The sequence below is a fragment of the Sceloporus occidentalis genome, unplaced genomic scaffold, assembly GCF_023333645.1.
Source record: "Sceloporus occidentalis isolate IW3139 unplaced genomic scaffold, rSceOcc1.0.p SCAF_34, whole genome shotgun sequence".
NCBI classification, from domain to species: Eukaryota; Metazoa; Chordata; class Lepidosauria; order Squamata; family Phrynosomatidae; genus Sceloporus; species Sceloporus occidentalis.
The window spans coordinates 2,793,931-2,818,161 of NW_028317014.1; the positions used below are offsets into that span (position 1 = coordinate 2,793,931).

The 24,231-nt window shown below is 39.3% G+C and overlaps 2 protein-coding genes across 2 annotated transcripts in view; one reads left to right on the forward strand and one right to left on the reverse strand.

The window, feature by feature from the left end:
- Nucleotides 1-5,064: 5,064 nt before the first annotated feature.
- On the reverse strand, nt 5,065-12,071 carry LOC149298133 (E3 ubiquitin-protein ligase XIAP-like). The gene is made up of 6 exons (XM_089487786.1): nt 11,198-12,071; nt 10,004-10,103; nt 7,713-7,788; nt 7,396-7,435; nt 6,716-6,904; nt 5,065-5,258 (listed from the first exon to the last, which is right to left on the reverse strand). The coding sequence occupies exons 1-6, from the start codon at nt 12,066-12,068 to the stop codon at nt 5,065-5,067; spliced, it is 1,470 nt and encodes a 489-aa protein (XP_089343912.1). The 5' UTR covers nt 12,069-12,071.
- A 3,213-nt stretch (nt 12,072-15,284) lies between these two features.
- LOC149298134 (THO complex subunit 2-like) overlaps nt 15,285-24,231 on the forward strand; it is a 48,122-nt gene continuing 39,175 nt past the window's right edge. Inside the window, exons 1-4 of the mRNA XM_089487629.1 lie at nt 15,285-15,349; nt 16,328-16,383; nt 23,198-23,289; nt 24,057-24,108. Coding sequence (XP_089343755.1) covers nt 15,285-15,349; nt 16,328-16,383; nt 23,198-23,289; nt 24,057-24,108 — 265 coding nt within the window. The remainder of the gene's footprint in view (nt 15,350-16,327; nt 16,384-23,197; nt 23,290-24,056; nt 24,109-24,231) is intronic.

Genomic DNA, 24,231 nt, shown 5'->3' on the forward strand with positions numbered 1-24,231 from the left:
GAGGCCATGAGTAAAAAACTAAGCACACTTTAGGATTAAATAGTTTGTAGAACCACCTTTAGCAGCAATAATTTGAAGCAATCCTTTTCTGTATGACTTTATCAGTCTGTCACATAGTTGCAGTTGTCGAAGAATTTTGGCCCACTCTTCTTTACAATTTTGCTTTAGTTCATTGAGGTTTGCAGACATTTGTTTATGCTCAGCTCTCTTATGGTCCTGTGACAGCATTTTCAATCAGGTTGAGGTTTGAACTTTGACTGTTATTGCACAGATGGCCTCTCATTTGACTCTGGAATACTTTGGCATACAGAAAAGTTAATCACTGACTCATTGACTGTAAGTTTCCCAGGTCACGTTGTTGTAAAACAAGACCAAATCAGCACCGTTCTGCTTGACAGTATGAGGTGTTTGTGCTGAAATACTGTGTTTGGTTTTCACCAAACATGGCACTGCGCGTTAAGGCCAAACATCTCCACTTTGGTCTTGTCTGCCCAAAGTACATTGTTCCAGAAGTTGGTGATCCTAAACTCTTTTACACTAGGTGTCTGCCACCATACAATATATGGCGAACATTGACCTCTGGAGTAGGGGCCACACGGGGCCACTTATGCAGATCCCAGTGTTGCTGAATGCATGGACATCGAGGTATTACAGAAACACCACTTAGGTGAAGAAATCGATTGCAGATCACTTTCTACACCCGTTTAAAGCCATGACATGTCCGGCTTGTCAATCGTTGCAAGATTGTCATTCTTAAACCCTTTTAGTTTTATTTCCATGTCTCTTCCATCTATGCCTAAGATATTGGTGAGGTTACATTTCTTGTAGTAGGACATAAATTGAAAGGCAAAAAATGTAAGGTTCTTAATTAATTAAGGTTCTTAAACTCAGCATCCGTAAACTACTTGGATTCCAATTCTGATGCACACACTATAGTAGTTTTGAGCTTGTATATTTAATATATGATACTGTATTGACTCAGACATAAGAACCATTCAATGTATAGAAAGTAGCTTTTCTTATGTGCACTCAATGACTGCAAATAGAGTGCTACAGAATATGATGGTGCTATATAAAACAATAAATAAATAAATAATAGTATTAATAATAATAATAACGTGGCCACCTGCCTGGAAGCATCTGTCTTTTATAGTTAGAAAAAAGATATGTGTGTAGGATTGAAACATCGTCACTTGTGGTAAAATCAACAAGACTACTATATGTTGTATAAGGTATCGAGTGCCTTTATTTGTTTGATTATTTGTATCCAGATTGGGTGGCGTTCTTTAAAAAAAAAAAAACTACTGGCCATAGTCACAGGTCATGATCAGTCTGCAGGGCACAGAGGCAGAGTTACTTGGCATTAAGTTCCAACTCAAGATTGAGCTGCAGCCTCCCCATTGCAGGTAGCAGGTGTCTGAAACCTATGTCTGTAGGTGCCAAAACAGCTTGTATCTGCCATGTTTGTTTCCAAACAACTCGTATGTGCCATATTTGTTCCCAAACAGCTCAACAGTACCATCTTTGTTCACAAACAGCTCACCATTACTATTTTTGTTCACATCTTATCTGTGCTGTATTTACACCCAGCTTGCAAGTGCCATCTTTGTCAACAACTTAGCAGAGTCATCTCTGTCCCCAAACAGCTTCTCAGTGTCATCTCCCCATGCAGCTTGTCTCTGCTATAATTTTCCCCAACTTTTTATGCATTTTTTTACGCTGTCTGTTCCCAAACAGCTTTTTATCTGGCCCCACGTAAAGGATCCTCTGGGATCTTCTAAACCTGTAATTTTAAGTTTTAACGCTTCTATTTCTGATTTAAACTCTGCCTGTTTCTCAGTTAAGAATTATGTGCTGTTTTGGTCTGGTTAGCTCCCACACTCTATTACCATTACTGGGACATTTGTGCGGTTGGTGGTAGGTGTAAGATGCCTGAATGCATCCAAACACGGTGCAAAGATGTTAGTTCAGGGTTATCCCCCTCGACACGCAAGCCAACAGTGAGTTTGTATACTGTGTACATGTATAAGTGTTTGTATATGTAAGTATTACTATATCTATGTATGTATGTGAAGCTACCTGTGAAGCACGAGTTATGGGTGTGTATTATACACATGCACCTTATTAGTTCCTATTTTTTTTTTTTACTTGCATATTATGCACAGGCCCATATTATACCAAAGATTTTAAGATAATTATAAGTGCTAGCACATTAAAGAAAATCCTATACTAAAATAGAAAAAAAAAAGTATTTTTTCTTGACTTTTTGCTTAGGAGTTTTTCTACCTATCATATCTGCCGCTTTTGAAAAATGACACAATTTATTGGCAACATACTTATTGTTTATGTTCTGGAAGGCCACATCTATCCATTACACATCTATAGTGTATTATTTTTAATACTAGTGGATTTTTCTTTCCTACAATTTGTTTTTATTTATAGTGCTTGGGTAAAAGGACATTGGGGCAAACTTTTTTTTTTATATACATTAAATATTTATTTTTTTTGCCCTGTTCTCAATGCTATATGCATACCTACGAACTCTCCAGGTTTTGCCCAGAGAATCTGGAAGAAGCTCCACTAAAGCGCCTCTAAAATAACTCTTATATTATCTTAATACTTCCACATGTCAAATTGTGTGGGAACAAACCAAGCTCTGTGTAGTATAAATTAAACAATGAGGCAATAAAAGTCATTGTCTGGTACTGAAGATGAAATATTTATTTAAAGACCCAGAGCTTTCACAATGAGTTTGTTTAGACCCACTGAATCATGAGCTTTCCATCCACCACGATCATTCAATAGCCATCGCTCTTCTACCATGCTCAGATAAATAGAATTGTTAATTCTAATGACATTTATTTCACAAATGTCTTGAAAGTTAGAAAATATCAGAAGAGTCAGAAACTTTTGAATACCCACATGCCTTGAAATCGAAAAATTAAAGTACAAAAATATAACATATAATTATTCTGCGAATTATCTTAAATCCAGTACACCTTTTTAAGTATAAGAAAACAAAACCAAAACAAGAGCACATTTATTTCAGTTACAAGACCGTGTTTAGTTTTACGTATTTATTATACAGTTGCTTGATTGATTATAGCAAATCTACAAGAATCATGTCATCGAATCAATGGGTTATAAAAAGTTAAACTTATTTACAAGCATTTGCAGCATTTATAAGATTCTGTCTCCTTGCGAACTGTTACCTTCCCTGAATGGCTTTGCAATCTGTACACAGGATATCGAGCCATGGTGATAAACGTTGTACTGGCCGGGTTGCAATCCTGCTAGAATGGTGTATTTATACTAATTTAAGTTGCTGTTAGACAAACAGTACAATTGAAAAGAAAAGAAAACTGTTAAAACAGCTTTCCTCTAAAGGTTTCATCGCACAGAAACCTTTTTAGTTTGTATGGAAAAAAACATAATAATGTGTGAAGCAACATTACACATAAATAACTTATTCTAGTAAGGGTTGTATTTAAAATAAATGGAATAGTCACTACTAGGGACACAACATACATTTACTATATATATATATATATATATATATATATATATATATATATATATATATATATAACACAAATTTAAAATGTTTTACTTTTGGGCCATTCATTTTTATTGCAATTTTTGTTTGTAAGATGTACACTTATTAAATTGCATATGTTTTTACTAATATATTGTGACTAATACAATGAAACAATTAAAATCTTATATGTTTACATGTACTAATAGTAAAAAAAAAAAAAAAAAAAAGTACATAGATTGTAATTTCTGAAACGCTCAGACCTCCTTTCCTAATATCTGCAGACTTTTTATGACTCTTATTATAATTCATCCATACCTCTTTTCATTGCACATAAACTCTACAATAAACATTTATAAGCCAGTAAACACACGTCAACATAATATAACTAGAATTACACATACATCCTCATTGAACACTAATTGGTTTGACAGCATACATCTGGTGACTGCATAAACCTTGTCCCATTCAATTTAATAATACATTTAAAAAAAAAAAAAAAAAAAAAAAAAAAAAAAAAGACATTTGCAGTTAGGCCTCCCCAAAGATTACCTGTATTCTATTAGCATCTTGCCTATTTGCCATTTATAACTATTCATTTATTAATAAAAATAAAATTACTACTAAAAAGCAAAGAGGCAAGTCTGTTGATAGAAATAAAGGGGGTGAACACAGCTATCGCTCTCTGATCAACGTTCAAGAAGCCCAGAGTGAATACGGTGTAAGACTAATAGAAATCGAGTCCAATTATCAAGTGAGCTTTTTTCAGAACATAATCAGATGATAGTTGTTTGGGGCAAATGCTAACGTGGATCAAAACCCTGGTCTTGTAACCCTGTGTGTACTAAACAGGTAAGAAACGTGTTAATTGCACGATAAAACATTTAAAGCCAACCAACGTATTGGGCAAAAGAGAAGGCAGATGTGGTTAGTATCAGTACATGGGTGGCAAGCATAGTTTTACTTCCAAACACACGCAACATAATCCCTTACCGTACACAGCTTTATGCAAGAAAAACACACCATACATATCACCTTAATTTAGGTCTTACTTCTACCCCCAGGATATACTATTTTATGATTCCTACATTGTTGCATTTCTTTCATAATAACTTCTGATCAGACCAATCATTTCACTTTAAATATGTCCCGAAAGATATGTTATTTTATATTTAGCAATAACGTTTATAATAGTATATGTTGAAAAGAATAGGTCTTTGGACTATAGTAGAGGGGGGCTAGTGACTGCATTAGAGCCACTTTTATAGAAGATTACGTGGGAATCCAGAGCAGTTTGCTGTGTGTTGTACCCGGTACTCAGAGTAACAGATAATTGCACAGCATACAAGAGATGTGTTTCTTAAATGGTTTAATGACTTGCACAAATACTTTCCAGAAGACCAAGGATGTATATAAACGATTTCATGCAACAAGAACGTGCACATTTCTGAATCATTGCTTTACATGGTCATATATCATTTTTTTTACATTTTTGGGGAGAGCTAAACTGTAGTTAGTGTTAGGAAAAATTAAGACATAAATATCCTCTGTCTTCTTTGTATGATAGTGCAGCAAATGGGACATTTGTCAACTGCTTCTGCACATTCAATGCACGCCACTAAATGACCGCATGGAATAAACACTATGGATATGCTCCTGTCCATACACAGTTTACAGATCTTTTCCTCTTCGAGTTGTCGAAGTTTCTCTTCAATACTGCTCTCTTTTTCTGGAGGGGAAATAAAACAAAATAAGCAATTGTTAAAACAACAGAATTTAGAAAATATATAACTGTCACTTATAACTTTGTGCTTATCTATAGAGCATAAAATAAAACCATGTTCATGTCTATGTGATCCATTTGGACTACTTTAACAGCTTATATTCAACACGTCGCGTAATATTTAACATGAAGCAGCTCTGATGTGGAACTATATAATAAAGGGATTAGTGTGAGTTCAGTGCACACCTCTTTAAAAAGTATTTTTTCTCGTTGGTTCTGTAAAATATCACATTAAAACTAATTTAAAAGTTGATGTGGTCAAAATTTGGGCCATTTAAAAATGTGAGCATCAAATAAATGTAATATGTCTTGTTGATTGGATTAAGATAACAGAGATAACACATAACAATGACTATGTTATGTAAAAAACACAGGACCATTTTCCCCAAAACACATATTTAATGCAATAATAGCGGGAGCTCTTCATTAAAAACATTGGTTTCTTTGGAAAATGTTGTTTGTACTTAAGACGTTACAAGCTGTTTTCTTAGGACTGGCAATACTTTGTTTTGACCTTGGTTAGTAGAAAGGCTGGAGGGAAAAAAGCTTTTTTGAAAGCATTAAGTATGCAATAAACACATACTTATTGTTTATTCTAACCTGACCTGTTTAGTCCTCTATCCATGATCCACTGGATCTTCTCTCACAACCTGAAATTCAGGAATACAGCAGCAATGATGTTGCGTGCAACATCATCACGAAGGCACAAGAGGCTGCAAATTGCTGCCCAAGTGTTGGCAATACGTGGCTTCACGCAAAGAGCATTTGATGTCATCATGCAAAAATAGCATATGGCATCTGACATCCCATTAGGGAGCCGTGTATTGTCGTCTCCCCAAAGAAACAGGTCTCTGTACTGCATCCCGACTCAGTTTTCACATGACTATTCCTTTCAAAACTTTAGTTAGAACACAACAAGGCAGGCAATGAAGTGGTAAAAACCAGAGAGCTCAACTAGTGAGCTCAAAAAACGGACGCCAAAAAACTTAAATATGGACATTTTTGGATGCACATATTTAGTTAAAACCAGTGCGGTCAAAAGGCTTCTTACGTTAATATTCCTTGCAAGGTAATTTACCGAGTGAAATTACAATACAGGAATGCATAATTGATATTTACATATTTAAACAGTGACGGGGTGTATATTGTTGACAAAGCAAACTGCAGCTAACCTCACCTTTACTTGGCCCACATAGGTGGCAGAATTATTTACGCCAAGCAGGAAAGTCTGTAGAAATTAGGGGGTAATAAAGTTTTAAATTAAAGCAACTGCGGTGGCGTTTCCACTACATAATAAAAATAAGTTGTTATATTTTACAAAATTCTATACATTCATATGAGCTTCAAGAGAGGGACTACAAAATGTAGAGCGGTATCCCTAGAAATCACTAAATTACCTTTCTCCTCTGGCTTTTCTTGTACCTTTTCGGTCTGCGCATTTAGTAAGTCTGACACCAAGACTTCTATGGATTTGTAATTTTCCCCTGTAATCATCAGTTTCCTTTTCATAGTACTTTTAATCTCCTCAAAATTAAACCCCATTTGCTGAGCGGCAGCCACTAAAGGATTCTCCAATAATTTGCCGTCTGGAAAAGAGTTGTTTTTGTTATTTTCTAGAAAAAGAGTAAGAAGGGGGGGGACTTATCGGCTTTTTATATTGAAAAGACTGCATATATGCAGCTCTTTTACACGTATATCGTATAAGACTGCCGAATATCATGGTGCTATGTAAACTAATAAATAATAACACGTTGATGTAGTATTTATTTCACCGCAACAAGTCAATTCAGACCGGAGAGTAGAGATTACTGGATATATTTTGCCCAGTAATACTGGATTATTTGTACTGTATTTCATATTTTTATATGTATAATGGGACTTCTGTTTTGACCTTTGCTGGTGTCTACACAGAGATGTATACTACATACCCAATTGTATTATAAATATAATGAAGACAATATTTTTACCAATAATTGCAAATAACATAATTACCCTCATAAATAAAACATGTCTTAATTTATGAGGGCAATTATATTGGCAAAGGCTGCATTAAAAAAAAATATATATAAAAATATACCTTCAGGTAAAGTGGTTGATGCTCCTGATGATGAACATGCCTTCGGAAAAGAAGAGAATAATACAAATCATGATTATAGTTTGCATGAGTAAGCATAAGTAGCTGTCCAAGGTCAACAAGGTATTATAGACTTAATTTGTAACAAGATGCAATAAATACAATAAATTATACATAGCTGTGTGAAAAGGTTAGGGGCTTTAATCATTTAATTTAAAACAAAAATAGGCATGACTGCTCATAACACCGATTGTTGTGTCTTATCAATAAAGAATCTGGATGACGAACATAAGAAAAACAACCAAAAATACACTTACCACCTTGTTTTGAAGAGGTCGTGTTAACTGAATGTGGTTTATAAAATGCTGTCCTTTTTCTTCTATCAGAAATTTACATCTGCCAGAAAAGAGTGAAAGCAAACTGAAAATATAAAAATACTATAAATGTATTACAAAATGGCATCAATTTATACAATATTCTCTAATTAAAAGTTATGTAAATGTCTTCTTTATTCCTAGCAGTGGTTTCAAAAACACCAGTACCAAAGGGCTATAGCAGGGGTGTCCAAGTTGTTTCTGCAGTGGGCCACTTCATCAGAATTGTATACGTGCACCGGCCGCACTCATTTTTCACTGTGAGAAAATATGGCCTTTAATAAAATATGCAGATTAAAATAAAGTAAATGACACAAAACCTTTACCCTCACTGATTTCTGGGCCTAGAAAGTGTTGTGACTACAAATTAAGGATAATTAAAAATGAAATAGTTCTATTTATTCTAGGGATGCACCAAAATGAAACTTCTGGACCAAAACATTCACTTAGCCACCTTTAAAAATAATAAAAACTCACATTTTTAATAAAAGTAGGTAACACACCACAATTGGACAAAAAAAAATAGCAAATGACTTGGCATGATAGGAGTGTGATTGTTAAGAGCAATCACACTCCTATCATACCCAGGCAACAAGTAAATGCTGGTACCTAGGCATGATGGGACTGTACTTGCTGTGATTGCAGTTAGCAATCACACTCCTATCATGCCAAGCCAGCCAGTACATGCTGGTACAGGGTGGCTGTAAGTGATGTGCAGACCCCATACTGCTGGCAGCATCAATACACAAGGGGGCAGCTAGCTAGGTTTCAGCATGTACTGGCTGACTTGGCATGATAGGAGTGTGATTGCTAACAGCAATCACAATCCCATCATGCCTAGGTTCCAGCACTTACACATCCAACCAGTAAATGCTGGAACCTAGGCATGATGGGACTGTAGGGGGGATTTAATAACTATGTATAAATATATAAGGGGACAGTACAGAGATCACTCCCAGGACCTATTTATACCCAGGACTGTATCTATAACAAGGGGACATCCTCTACGGCTGGAGGAAAGAAGGTTTCTACACCAGCACAGACGGGGGTTCTTTACAGTAAGAGCGGTGAGATTATGGAACTCTCTGCCAGAGGAAGTGGTGATGGTAAACTCAATAAAAGAGTTCAAAAGGCGCCTGGACGTGTTTCTTGAAAGCAATAATATTACAAGTTATGGATATTAGATTAATAGGGACAGAACGTTGATCCAGGGATTTATTCTGATTGCCATATTTGGAGTCGGGAAGGAATTTTCCCCCTGGTATGGGGCAATTGGCATCTGCTTCATAAGGGTTTTTTTGCCTTCCTCTGGATCAACACAGTAGGGACACAATATGGTTGAACTTGATGGACTTTGGTCTTTTTTCAACCTTATGAACTATGTAACTATGCCAAGTCAGCCAGCACATGCTGGCACAGGGTGGCTGTAAGTGATGTGCAGACCCCATACTGCTGGCAGCATCAATACACAAGGGGGCAGCTAGCTAGGTTTCAGCATGTATTGGCTGGCTTGGCATGATAGGAGTGTGATTGCTAACATGCGGGCCGCCCCTGGGCTATAGGAACAACGAGGTTTCTCCACTAAATCAGGAGACCACAGGAGAATTGGAGGTTCAACCCACAGACTTTACAATGACTTATGAAGTAGCCATTCCAGCAAGCTTATGCAATAACTTATATAAAGCACAGAAGTATGATGCTCTCCCTTGAAACAATGCATTAGCAGAAACCTGTCCAGGTTGGACCTGCATCATGCATAATGGAATAGGTAAATTGAGATAGTAACTCTTCTGAAACCCACTGCTTGAAAGTATTCTCCAGCCACTTAAACGGTTATGACAACTGAATATCACTTTAGCTTCTCTGTATTCAAATGCAATAGGTGCTTTGTCAGACTCCTCTCTACTTGTTTTTTTCCTGTTCTCCCAGCTCCATACTATCTTTCCTGCTCATCAACGCGCAGACGGCAAATACCTTCAGCCACCTCTAGTGCTTGCTTGCTTGCTTGCAATTTGTAAGTGGGGTTAGAAGATCTACCATATGCATAAAGGCCTTTCATTGACTTCAGTGGGAAGGCTTTCCTGCAAGCGATTTGATGCTTCTAGCAGCCAAGACTGGCAAGAATCTCAGAGCTGAGGGGTGGTAAACTGCTGTAACCACAACAAACACTTTAACACATAAAGACATGTGTCATTGGAGAGGTTTGTAGATCTTCCAGCGGTCTTGGTTTGCCTTACCCTGGATACCACTTTGCATGTTCTTCCCACGGATCTTCTTTTAACTTCCAATTTTTTAGTATCCCACCACAATAAAAGCACTTTGTAGTATCACCATCCCCTACAGGACAAATAATAAAAAAAAATGATAAATCCACATACGTTTCTAATGTTATTAGTAGTAACGTGTGCACGCGCATATGTAGGACTGTAAACATCAGTGGAAGTTTTCCTACCAAGCGAGGAAGAAAAACAAACATATTAGTATTAGACTTGTGCAAATGAACCAAAAAACAATTTGGATGAATGTTTCGTTTTTGGTCTATTCGTTTTCAGACAATAAATTTTGTTTCCTGCCCTTTCGGTTTGGATGAAATTTGAAGGGCTCTTTCCATTCAGAATCAAAATTTGTTGTCACTTACCCTCAAACTCTCTCAATTTATCCCAACCTATAATATTACGGTAATAAAAATTACGCCAATGTGATTACGGATAGGTGTAAGAGTCAGGGACGTAACTAGAAACCACAGGGCCCAGGTGCGAAAATTGCCTTGACCCCCCCCCCCCCCCCAACTTCAACAGCTAGCCTGTGCCATCATTGCCCTCATACAACTGGTCTGTGCCTTGTTTGCCCCTTGCCCTCACCTTCCCACATATGTAAACACACTTACACATAATCCATCTCACCCCACTTACACATCCATGCTCACGCAAGTACACATCAATACTCTCACACACGTACACATCCGGACATACATACATGACCCCACCCCCACTTACCTCTCACCGCTACTACAGCTTTCTCTCTCTGTTTCACTGCGGGGTAACATGACATAACGTGACCCCTATAGGTTCATGTCTCCCCATGCTGGTTCAAAAAATAGTTTAGAAAGGGCCCTGAGCTCTCTGCCTCATTTTCATTTGAGTGCTTGCGGGATCTGTATAATCGTGTGGATATTATATATATATATATATATATGTGTGTGTGTATATAAAATTACATAGTGATGAAAGCATTTCTGCATCTCTCTTTCTATGATAATCTGTGTGTAGATAAGTGTTAGAGAGAAAAAAACAACGTAATACAAACGAAAACACTGAGCTCTCTGCTTCGCTTTTGTTTGTGTCATTCCTCGTTTTCAGACAAGGATAACTTTAAGTACGCTGCAGCTTTACAGTTTGCCGTGACACGCAATATATATAGCTACTTCTCACCAATGCTATAAAATCCAGCTTTAGCAAGCGCCTCCTTATTGGTGCCATAAAACCAGCGAGAAAAGCTATCAATCCGTGCTTTATATTGGTTCATGTTTGGATTATCGGGAGCTTCAGAACCTCGTCTTCTACTGTTTGATCTACTCGACTCCGAGGCCACATTCCCAACATCTCGACCCAATACAAAGTAGCAATCGGGGAAATGTTTTCTGTGTTCTGTCCAGGCTTTGTCACTTGGTTCCCAGTTCATCAACTTTCCACCACAACAAAAACATTTCACTTGATCGTTGATACCTGTGTAGAAAAGGCCCGCACCAGCCAGCTCTTTTGGTGCTACGGGAGCATAACTTGGCCAGTTCTGAAACGTCTTGAGTCTGGCTTCTTCGTCACACATGTCAAGGTACCTAGGGTATTTTGCCTTTGACTCATCAATAACCCTTCCAGTTCTCAACAAGAACTCTGTGTGATTCTCAGAGTTTGATACATGGTTAAAAGTGCGAGCTGCGTTTTGCGAACAGCTTTCATCTAAACGTAGATCTGAATTACGAATGCTAGGTATTTGAGTTTGAATGCAATCATTCCGTAAATTGAAGCCACTTATAAATCTGCAGTTTGGGGATATTTTCCGGTGCTTGCCTATAGCGGTGTCTCCGTGCTGCCAACCTTCAACTATTGCTTGACAGCTAAAGCACTTTACTTGGTCAGCATTTCCAGTGTAATAAAAGCCAGCCCTTGCCAGTGCTGTGGCTGAGATTGGACAGCTGCTTGGGAAACTGGAAAAGGATGCGATTCTTTTGTTCTCTTCGGTAAACTCTTTGTCCTCATCTGCATCGTGATAGGCATCTGACATCTTCGGACAGTTGCATGACATTTCCTCTTCAAACCAGAGCACCCTGAATAAAGAAGAGGGGGAAAAAAAAAAAAGATGAATTAGCGATCTCCCGGGATTTAAACGTCAGGAGGAAACATGAGTTTTGGATTTAAAGAAACGAAATCAAATCTTTTGTTTTCTTCCACAATCACATGTCCAGTTGGGTATGTTGAGATATACACCAGAAAGCTAAAAGTGATGTTGAAAGAGGAAGTACTGACGGAAAAAATAAGAATGCGTGCTGAGTTACACTCTAAAGTCTAATTTAAATCCCCCCCCCCGAACTTCTTCTTCTATAACAAATTTAGTTTCCCGAAAAAAAATGCAAACTGGTGTTAAACACAACATAGCGATAATGTATACATGATCTTACAGTGCATACGGTTCCTGCGCACTGGCTCATTGATAAACTGCAGTTCGAATATTATTAGCATTGATGTGCTGCATACAGAGGGATGGGATAGGAATGGGGGACACAATGCGACTTTGGGGGTCTGCACAGAGTGTATTAGGAAAGTGTGTATTGTGCTGTGGTTGGAGTGTAACTCCGATCACCCTCAGCAAGCCAGAGAATGTCCTATAGTAATGGGAGCAGAGTCCCCAGGCCCTGTATGAAGCCACGCCTACCTATGTCCCGGTGAAGCGCATGCCCGCTGCGACCGATACAAGAATGTCTTCCTGCGCCAAAGCACAATAACGAAGCCTCCCGAATATCGTTAGAAAGCCGCCATCTCGGTGCGTTTTTTAACTGGGGTTATAAACAGCTGACCGCAGAGAGAGGGGGCGGACAAGGTGTGGGCGGGGCCGTGACGCAACTAAATCAGCCCCTCCTCACACAGATCAACGTACCTAACGTAAGGATGATCTTGCGTGTAACGAATGCGGGGGAGCACGAAAGCACACAGGGGCTTCTAATAAGGGACACGGCGATCTCCGAAACACGCGAGTAAATATAAGATCATATCGCATTATATCCTGAAGAGACGAAACATGAAAGCATGGGGACGGCTAAACACGATCCCACAAATCTAAGGCCCAATACACCGGATATAACATTATTACTAGGAATCCATTCATGTATAATTATGTAAAGAGATCACCTACCACCTAAGAGGGTGGTAAACAAATGGGACAGCCTCCCAGCAGAAGCGGTAGACGCTAATTGAGGGAATTTTAACATGCATGGGATAGACATCAGTGGTTCGTAAGGGACATTTATGTCAATGTCTGCCACTAAGCCTGTTGCGAATGAACCCTGGCTTAGGGGCATTTCTTTTAACGAAGGCCTATTTCAAACATGCCTATGAAACCTAAACACACAGTATTGATCGCAGTAGAAAAGAGCTTCCTAACTTTGCTCCACCGACCCCTTGAAATTGGGCAGGATTGCCCTTTTCAGTAAATGGAAAGTATTTCTGTTATATCAATGGTAGTATAACTTCTGATTGATTTAGAAACCGTAAAGCTGATCGCACGGTAAACCGATCACGTTTACGTATATATCTGGGTGAACACAGTTCGAATATATCATTCCTGTACATTTAACTCTTTGTTGCAAGTTAAGCAACAAAAAAGATTAAAAACATTTCGGAGCCAAACAGCCAATGGGATAACGCTAACCCTTAAAATGACATAAAACCTTAAAATACATGCGCTTGAAAAATGATAACCTGCTGATGTCACGCAGCGAATTTCTCCAGCGAGGCGGGCGATGCGGAAGTGGATCGGCGGCACTTCCTAGCAGCGAAACAAGAAAATACACCCAAAACTACTACTCGCTTTTTCAAGTTCCCTTTGTATTTTATTGATATTTTACACTAACTCCCCAACCAGGAACACACTCACCGAAACGTACTTTATTATCATTATTATGTTATTTATATAGCGCCAAAAACAATTTAGGCAGCGCTTCTTACAATACGTATATACAAGGGGTCTGACAGGCAAATGTAATTTCTTTATAGTAAATGGCCCAATAGCAAGGAATATATATCCATATGTATACGCATATATATATATATATATATATATATATACACAGTTTGAAATGTGTTATTGTCGTGTCACGTGTGAAAGTTGTCTAAGCTGAAATGGTTAATAAAAAAAAGGGGGAGCAGTTACCATAGCAACCAATGCTATAATCCTAATGTTTGCTCCAATGTTATGCACCGCAATCATATAATAGCCCTTTACATTTGACGCGGATAACCGGTTGGCCCGGCTGCCCAATTTTGCCTTATTAAAAGACTCGGAGATTCAGGATAGTCATATTCCTATCCCATGCATGATTAAATTCCCTTTCTGTATTAGCCTCTATCACTTCTGCTGGGAGGCTGCTCCACTTATCCACCACCGTTTAGGTGAAGTAAAACTTCCGTACATCACACCTTAGCCCCTGACCTTCTAGTTTTTAATGACCTCTCGTTCTAACATTTCTCCTCTGAAATAAACCTCCTTCCTGTACTTTGTCGCACCCCCGCCCTCTCGGCTATACATATTAAGAGCCCGTTTCTATGGGCGTTAATGGAAACATATAATATACTGTTCTTTCTTTGAGGGAGGCTGCGGTATATACGTGGCCCGCACGCCGCTCACTGACTGAGACTCGCATTCCTTTCACTTACAAGTAACAGGGAGCCAGCAGATGGGTAACAGGGCCTTTTCCTCCTTCCAGAAACCCGGAAGCTAAACCATCCTCCCGGAAATAGAAAATCCCAGTGACTCCTTTACCATAGAGCTGTGTGACGGCGTAACCCTGTCACCTAGCGGCTCTACTACTGAATTATTCGGTGAGTAAAGTCGGTATGAAACACCCAATCTATTCGTTAACGGGCGCGACTTGTACACTATGTTTTACGGACGAGAAACTGTTTTAGGCCGAAGTTCTATGAAAGTGATCGTTCAGCGATGCTTAGAAAGCTTATATTGTACATTAAATGTACGTGATCCGTTCCATCGGCTCCACTGCACGGCGTGTGTCTGGAGTGAGCACCGGAGTAACGCGTTTTGGATGGAAGCTTTGGTTTCATCCATATAGTATAATTGTGTTTATTATCAGTTAAACGCCGCATGCAACAAGTGCCGAGAATGTCTTTATTTGTCCCCATGTTGCAGTAACAGCGGAATCCTTTCCCAGCATCCCCTGCGCTTCTAGTTTTCCCCTTTGACCTCTGATGATGTGCTAAACATCCGGGCTATCGGTACTATAGAGGGAAGATGGCGGACGTGTTGCTACCTGCTGATTGGATAAAGAACTGGGAAAAATCCGGAAAAAATGACTTGTAAGTAATCGGATCGGGATCGGGGGGTCTCGGATCAGTGTGGGAATGGGTGCTGGGCGAATATGTGCCCCCGAAATCGTGGGTCTACGTGCATCCATAGCCTCTAATACAGGACCCCGTGCTTGCCGCGGTGGAAGGCCGCACTGCATGGGGTCCCAGCGAGGCAGGGGCCACACCGCTAGTAGTGATGAGAGAGAGGAGGGGGGGAGTTATACATCCAGGGGCCCCAATGATAGCTGGAGATATGGGGCGCACTTCCATGTTTAAGGAGGCGCGGGCGTGGGTGGCATTGTGTATACCGGACCCCAAGCCATAGAAACCAAGTGCGGTCCTCCGTCTTTTAGCTTATAGTACGAGGTATTGACATCTGCTCCCCCTGATAATATAACGTTATAATATAATGAGACAAGTCTCACTGCTCGGCCTATTCACTAAAGGGGCAATTTGCAGGAGAGCCTCTCTTATACATCCTGAAAAGCCACCCCCTCCTCTGTATAATGCATAGTTAAATCAATGGACTTTCTTCACACATTGCATTATACAGGGTCTCTTACCAGAGAATAATAAATGGTGAAGTGAAAGAGTTAAAACTACAACCCACCTGGCATCTCACCCTTTAGTGAATAAACTTCTTTTTTGTCCAAAGGAGCCCTACCTACCTACGATATTTATTTAATAATTTATACAGACACTTTGGCTGCGACATATGCAAGTTGACCTTTAAGATTTATTTCTTCTTTAGTTCTCGACTTGTCTTCTTTCATCGGATGAAGATAAGTTGTTCCGCAGTCATTATATTGAATGATTATATATTGAATGATGTTCCGCAGTCATTATAGGGACTGGTCTGAAATATTCCCCTTTATATCTAATTGTTGTTCCTAAAAGTTATCTTTTGCTTATGATATAAAAGCGCATACAAAACCATATACATCATCGGTGTATTAAGTCAGCGTGTGTGATCTCATTTTGTTACAGTGTGCAGTGTTGCCGCAATCTCAGTGAAAAAGGCCAGGAATGTGCCACGTTTAAAGGTAACCTACAATCTTTATTCTTCTAATTATTCAGTAAATCTTTCTAAGCAGCTCTAGGATTAACAATGAATGGATGTTTTGATTTTATTTTTGACTATTTGGAGAAATGTTATTACTTGGAGAAATGTGAAAAGCTGTAGTGATAGATTTGGGGGGGGGGGGTGATTGTCCCTATAGAGAAATTGAAATGATCCACATTAAGTTATATTAATAGAAAATCTGTAAAGCGAGCAGAAATGAAAAATAACATTATGGGGTCGTATGAGCCCATGTCTTTTACATGATCTGTAATATCTTTGCACAGCCACACACTGACAGATCAAATATGTATAGCTCTCGTTACTTTTATCTAAATTACTTTACAAAAGTATTTTATATACATAAAATTCTTTGTGGGATTCTTGTATTCCAAAGATGTCAAAAATCCATCTCAGTTTTCTGTGAGTGTTAAATATACGGACGTTAGCACTGCAAACGCTTTCACTTCTGTAATTGACGCAAATGGTTAATGTGGAGGGGGGGGGGGTCGTCAGATTTGTTAGATCTTGGAGCCTGCCAAAGAATGTTTTTATTTTCATTTATTAAGTTTTTAACCATTAACTGATATAAGGGGGGGGGGACTTTAAAACAAACAGTGATTTGTTTATAAACTATAACCGTAATAACAAATATTATGTGTTTGCTGTGAAAAGCATAATATCCATCAGGACACCCGAATTCACCGCAATATGTCATTAGTAATATTCTTAACGCCTCGTGCTGCTAAATATTGCAACTGTGATTAATATTAATTCTAAATCAATAATGACACAATATTTAGGGACAGTATTTAAAGGGTTAACTGTATTGGTACATTCTAAAACGTACTTTAGCTAATTAACCCCTTTGGTGCCTGGTATTTAGGGAATGAGCAGACAATGTAAAAAATCAGTTTTTCACAGTAAAAAAAAAAAAAAAAAAGCGCATTTGGTACACATGTTGTGCAACCGTAAATGAGGACCTTCTCACTGGATCCTCACACGCTAATCTAGTGTCATCCCATATAATAAAAGTCAAAGCCACTTTATAACATGTACCGAGAACACTGACATCAACATGATTCTCCCATCATGAGCCACACGTGTGAACACCGGCAAGGGACCTCAGATCGCACGGAAATTAATCTTCCATAATGCCACGGTGAAGTCAAGTGAGTTTTAAATCTGCTCGGCACGCAGTGGGTTAACAAACTTCAGAATCCCATTGTACAGCGTTATTGACTATGATGGTGCCATATAAAATTATAAATAATAGTAATTAATAATTAACCCCTTTCATGTCAAATATGATGTGCCCTTGTGTGAGTGATCTGTATTGGACTTTGCCAGAGCTTTATAGCTAGTTTTCCTCCTGTACCTTTGTGCCTGATGCACCACCGTCCTGGCTGTGGCCCGACATACAATAAAGAAGGCTTCAAATGCAATGTTGTACTTCAATATTGTGTGATTCAGAGCATGAAGTACAACGTATGAGCAGATGCAACAGGGACATAGAAACCGTTATTGCATACACTGGCACCCCCAGCCGAAGATGTCTCTTGCATGGAGAAGGGGGAAATACACATGGGGGATTATGCATTTGCAAGGGGGGACCTCCCAAGGAGAGATCTGACTGCCATTATAGGGTCAAGAAGGATTTTTTTCCCCCTAGTTTGTGCAAATGTGGAAAGAGCCACAACTGGGTTTTTTTTCCCCTTCTTTAGTATCAACAGCAAGAAATAAACGGATATGGAAAGGTTGAAAGGTTTTTAGCCTTTATAACTATGTAACCTCTTAAATTTAAAGGGATCTCTCGACTGTCTTCTGCATTAAAGCACATATGATGCCTGAAGTGCCCCTTTAATAACAAAACTTAAAAGATATATTAAAACAGAGTGAAAAGACACAAAGATGTCTTCTGGATTTTGTATTCATAACCTTCTCATGGCTCCTTTTGAAACACAGCTTAGTCAGCCACTGCCATAAATGACATGTTTAAGTAACCGATTTAACGCAAAATAGGTTTCAATGTATATGTTTTCAGTTGCGGAAGAGGAAAAAAAATGCATTTGCCAAACCTGACTTTGTGGATATGTGTTTTTGTGATAACTGATCGAGACAATCCTCTAGAACGTCCGTTGAATGTATGACACTCATCTATAATAGTTAACCTAGAACTAAAGATGCAACAAACCGTGTACACAGGCCTTGCTTTTTTGTACCTTTGTATGATATCAGGCATGTGATTGTTGATACTTCAGTATCCTCTCCCGTTATATTGGGAAGAGCTAAGCCAGGACCCAAGCACCAATAGAGCATGTGTTGGAAATCCTAAACGTGTGATGCACTAACTGTAGAATAGCTGCTGGTGATGTAGTATTTTCATATTGTGAGTACAATTTGTTGGAGTTTATAGTACCTGAACAATCTTCATCAAAACCCATACTAAAGAGTTGCTTGTAGTCCAAGTGGTGGTGTATCTCAAAAGATACTTAGATATAACAGTGAGCTGTATTCACTAAGCCGGCAGTTGTGGCTTGAAATCTCTTCCTTTGCATACATAACTTAACTGTGTTATAATTATTATTGTTTTATATAGCGCTATCAAATTCTGTAGCGCTGTACAATGGGTATACTTGACTAGCCAAACTCTTGGTGTTGGCTCTTCATCATGAATAGATCTGAGGGGGAAAAAAAGAGGAACACAGAGAAAACAGGCGGATAATCAAAAAAAAAAATATATTTCTCAATAAAGACCAACTGAGCAGTCAAGTACTGCCTGATGATAAATGCATTTTATCTGAAGGCTTCCTAATTATTGATTATTGGTAAGTGTGTTGGGATGGAACAATCTGTCACACAGATTAAGCTGTACTTGGTGATACTCAATTAGACAAAGCGAGGCGAGGATATGAGAGTGGGGGGCGGTTCTGCATGGTTTTTTTTTCCCCAAAGGCTTTTTTTTAGGGTGTCTTTTTTTTTTTTTTTTTTTTTTATATATATATATATATATATATATATTTTTTTATTTTTTTTTCCTGGGAACATTGAATCAAAATGGAGTGTGGAATATCTTCTTTATTACAATGATAATATGTTTATGACATGGCATTCAAACTATATTACATAAAGGCCTTTATGAAAGATCTGTCCACAAAAATAATGCCAGTTACTTCACTTTTTCATTTGCAATTAGTGCTATGGTGCAAATCTGATTGGGCGATTGTGATCGCTCTCCCCGTCCAATCCATGGAGCAGGATTACAGGAGATCTTTTGTTTTTTTGTGTTGATGGTTTCTTCATTTAATTTGTTTTATTGGAGGGAAAGGGGGGGGTACCTGTTTTCATGTATAGTTGAAATGTTCTTAACATATACAGACCTTGTTCCATTTGCAACAAAAAATAAAGTTTTAAAAAGCAAATTTAGTTATTTTCTGAATAAGCTGTACTTTTATTTCAAGCATGATACCTCTAGATACACTGCATTTTAGGTTCACCGAGTAATAAAATAATTTTACAAATGCAGGCTGCGTGTCTTGGTGAGCTTTGCAATGACTTAATGCCAGTGTACTGAAAACAAAGGACTGACCTTGAGAGAGAGAGTGTGTTTTTGAGAGAGACTTGAGGTTTGTTTCAAAGTTGACTCCTCCTGCCTCAGAGTTTTACTTTTTGCAAACTCATCTGTAAGATGATACTTCAGGTTTATCATCCCAGCCCATTGTCATGGAACCACATCAATAAATATATTTATCAAATTTAAATAAAGAATCTATAATCCATATATATATATATATATATATATATATTAGGACTGCAACTAACGATTATTTTAATAATCGATTAGTTGGCCGATTATTTTTTCGATTAATCGGATAAAAAAAACAATATGCAAATTTTTTGTTTATTTAAAATAATTTAATGAACTGGATGTTAAAAAACAACTTAAAATTTACATTAACATTCTTATTTTGTTATGATGTAATAAAAAACCAATATTTTCAAAGTACAAAAACCCAAACACAATATTTATGAAACAAAATAACCCCAAACATTCTGAAAAGAGGTGGACTATTACTGTTCAAGAAACTTTGCACCCGGCACTTTGCCCCAGCCCTGGCACTTTGCACCCAGCACTTTGCACCCAGCCCTGGCACTTTGCACCCAGAACTTTGCACCCAGCCCTGGCACTTTGCACCCGGCACTTTGCACCCAGCCCTGGCACTTTGCACCCAGCACTTTGCACCCAGCCCTGGCACTTTGCACCCAGCACTTTGCACCCAGCCCTGGCACTTTGCACCCAGAACTTTGCACCCAGCCCTGGCACTTTGCACCCAGCCCTGGCACTTTGCACTGTGCCCCTGCACCCAGTCTTCAACTCTGCCCTGCACCCAGCCCTGCCCCCACATTCTGCCCTGCCCCCACATTCTGCCCTGCCCCCACACTCACACCCTGCACCCACTCTGCTCTGCACCCACACTCACACTCTGCCCTGCACCCAGTCTCCTGCCCTGCCCCCACACTCACACCCTGCCCTGCATCCCCACCCCCACCCTGCCCTGCACTCAGTCTCCTACCCTGGCCTGCCCCCCCCCCACCCCCACTCTGCCCTGAAACCCCACCCCCACCCCCGCGAATCGCTCTGTGCGAACGGAGCCACTCGCACAGAGCGAACCGCAACTAAAAGAAGGCGCGTGTAGCGGAAGCCGGGAACGCTCGCGGAGGTAAGTAAAAGGAGCCGAGTGCTCCAACAACGAATCGATCACTCGATTAATCGATAACGGAAATCGTCGACAACGATTTCCGTTATCGATTATTATCGATTTTATCGATTCGTTGTTTCAGCCCTAATATATATATATATATATATATATATATATATATATATATATATATATATATATATATATATATATATTACACCAGGGCTTGACAAATTTGTTGTGAATCTAGGCGCCAGGTAAAAAAGTTAGGAGCCAGGATTTTTTTTAAACTAACAGTTGGTCAGGAGTGATCGGATCATCATCAGCCCACTTGCTAAACTCACAGCGTTTGAGTCAGTGCTGTTTTTTTTTTTTTATTATTATTATTATTATTTTTTTAACTCTTTCGATGCTGATGTTCCATTGGAGCACAGCATTGACTGATATTTAGTCCCCACAAGCTTGTGGGGAAAAATGTTAACCCCTGCAATGCCTCGAATGTGTCATACACAAGTGTGGCATTGAAGGGGTTAACGCTGCACTGTCGCTCTCATGGAGCGATCAGGCAGCAGGGGGGTGTTGGGGCTGCTCCCCACACTCATGTGGAGACCAAAGAACCTTCTCCCCTGTCCCTGAAGCTGCCTCTGGGACTCAATTGCTGGTCTATAGACCAGCCATTGCTGGGGGGAGTCTCTGATGACTGCTGTAGGCTTCCATGCCTACAGGAATCATCAAAGGGCTTGTGGGGGCTCGTTTTTGCTGTTGCTGGTCTGCCTGGGCTTCCAGGCAGACCACCAGCAGCAGAGCCCCGTACAAAACGGGAATTAACCCCTAAATGCCGCGACCGCGGCATTGAAGGGGTTAACGCTGCACTGTCGCTCTCATGGAGCGATCAGGCAGCAGGGGGGTGTTGGGTCAGGTCCCCACACTTGTGTGGGGAACCAATCAACACACAACCCCCTTCCCTGAAGCTGCCTGTGGCAGCTGATAACACGATTGCTGGTTTTGCAGCAACCGCGGTTTCAGCCTACAGGATCACTCCGTGGGAGGGATCTCAGGCTCGGGGGCGGGCTCTGAGTGGCTGTGCTGTCTGCCCAGACTCCTTGGCAGACAGCAGCAGCAGCGCCCCCGTGTGGTTACTCAGCCTCTTACAGCCACATTTTTTTATGGCTGTAAGAGGCTGACAAAACCTAGGCGCCAGGACAAAATTCTCTGTCGCCATGGCGACCTGGCGCCTGGGATTTGTCGACCCCTGTATTACACACACAGTATCTCACAAAAGTGAGTACACCCCTCACATTTTTGTAAATATTTTATATCTTTTCATGTGACATCTCTGAAGAAATGACACTCTGCTACAATGTAAAGTAGTGAGTGTACAGCCCGTATAACAGTGTAAATTTGCTGTCCCCTCAAAATAACTCAACACACAGCCATTAATGTCTAAACCTTGGCAACAAAAGTGAGTCCAATTTGGGCCCAATTAGCCAGTTCCCCTCCCCGGTGTCATGTGACTCGTTAGTGTTACAAGGTCTCAGGTGTGAATGGGGAGCAGCTGTGGTATCGCTCTCACGCTCTCTTACTGGTCACTGGAAGTTCAACATGGCACCTCATGGCAAAGAACTCTCTGAGGATGTGAAAAAAAGAATTGTTGCTCTACATAAAGATGGCCTAGGCTATAAGAAGAACAGGCCTCGCCATCGTCGACCAAAGAAGTTGAGTGCACGTGCTCAGCGTCATATCCAGAGGTTGTCTTTGGGAAATAGATGTCTGAGTGCTGCCAGCATTGCTGCGGAGGTTGAAAGGTGTTGTTATTTTGAGGGGACAGAAAATGTACACTGTTATACAGGCTGCATACTCACTACTTTACATTGTAGCAGAGAGTCATTTCTTCAGTGTTGTCACATGAAAAGATAATACAAAAAAGTGAGGGGTTTATTCACATTTGTGATATACTGTAAATGTGTGTGTATAATATATAAAGAAAGGGATGGAATTCTTGATCACCGTAGTCCACCTATAGGTATTCTCGGCACTGTATTAAACGCAATGTTATTTCAGTTCTCATGAATGTATTATTTTCCTCTTTGATCATAGAAATTCAGCAGATGCTCTATGAACTCGCGTGCCACGTCGTAAAGGGAAGTCTAAAGCAGGACCAAGCGTCCGGAGTTCTCGCAGATGTCATAGTAAGTTTATTTTAGATCACCCTTTTTAGTCCCTGGAAGACTTTTAGCAGTTGGTTATAAATGTTTCAATGTTTTTATATACCATTTGAGTGTCGGAGGTCTGTAACTGATGCTCATAGGCTGTTAAAGATTTTCACGTTCCCACAATATTCTAGAAATGCCTCCCTCCCCCAATTATTGGCTGACCATGAAAAGTATTGTTTATCCCCTTCATTAATCTTTTCAAGCGTTATCAACCTGAATATGTAGACACGCAGAAATAGTTCTCATAAACATGCTTTATTTTATTAACTAATTCGCTTATCATGAACAAAAATATACAGTGAGATTTTCTTTTAACACCAAAAAGGGGAAAACTAATAAACTAAAGCAAGAGAAAAGAATAGTGTAAATAGATATCCACAGTTCTACATTTTCTGGACAGTTGTATATGTATGGTATGTTAGAGTAGTTAATTTGTCCATGCTTACATCTATTGCCTTTTGAAATACTCTTATGGTGATATTTAATAATATGCTAATTTCCACTTTCCCGTTATATTACAATTATCTTTAATTACAGTTACATTTTGTTTGCGGAGGGCCAGCAGATTCAGTAGTGTTATCACAAGGGAGAATACAGCACTAATAATGTTAAAACTGACAGTATGCAAAATGAACAATAACCTGAACATGCATAAGACATATACTGATAGAGAATGGGAGGTTGTGATGTTACAATGTTAGCCCTTTAATGCCCTCTGTAAATTGATCATTTTTCTTTTTAAGGACCTCCGAGATGACATGCCTTCAATATTAGCAGATGTTTTTTCTATTTTGGGTAAGTTTTGTGATGTTCGGTATTTCTGTATTCAACTATTGTTGGTTCAGTTACTTGAAATAATTAACATTAACGACGGATTAAATAGTAATTAAATCGTTTTTAAACTTTGTGAAGGAAATC

Bases quoted from the DNA above. Each gene is read 5' to 3' on its own strand.
- LOC149298133 (XM_089487786.1), bottom strand. From the start codon at position 12,068: ATGTCATGCAACTGTCCGAAGATGTCAGATGCCTATCACGATGCAGAT. The intron at 10,104-11,197 runs GTGAGAAGTAGC...TTTGTCCTGTAG, and splicing joins AGCTGGATTTTATAGCATTG to GGGATGGTGATACTACAAAG. The intron at 7,436-7,712 runs GTGGTAAGTGTA...TCTTTTCCGAAG, and splicing joins CACGACCTCTTCAAAACAAG to GCATGTTCATCATCAGGAGC.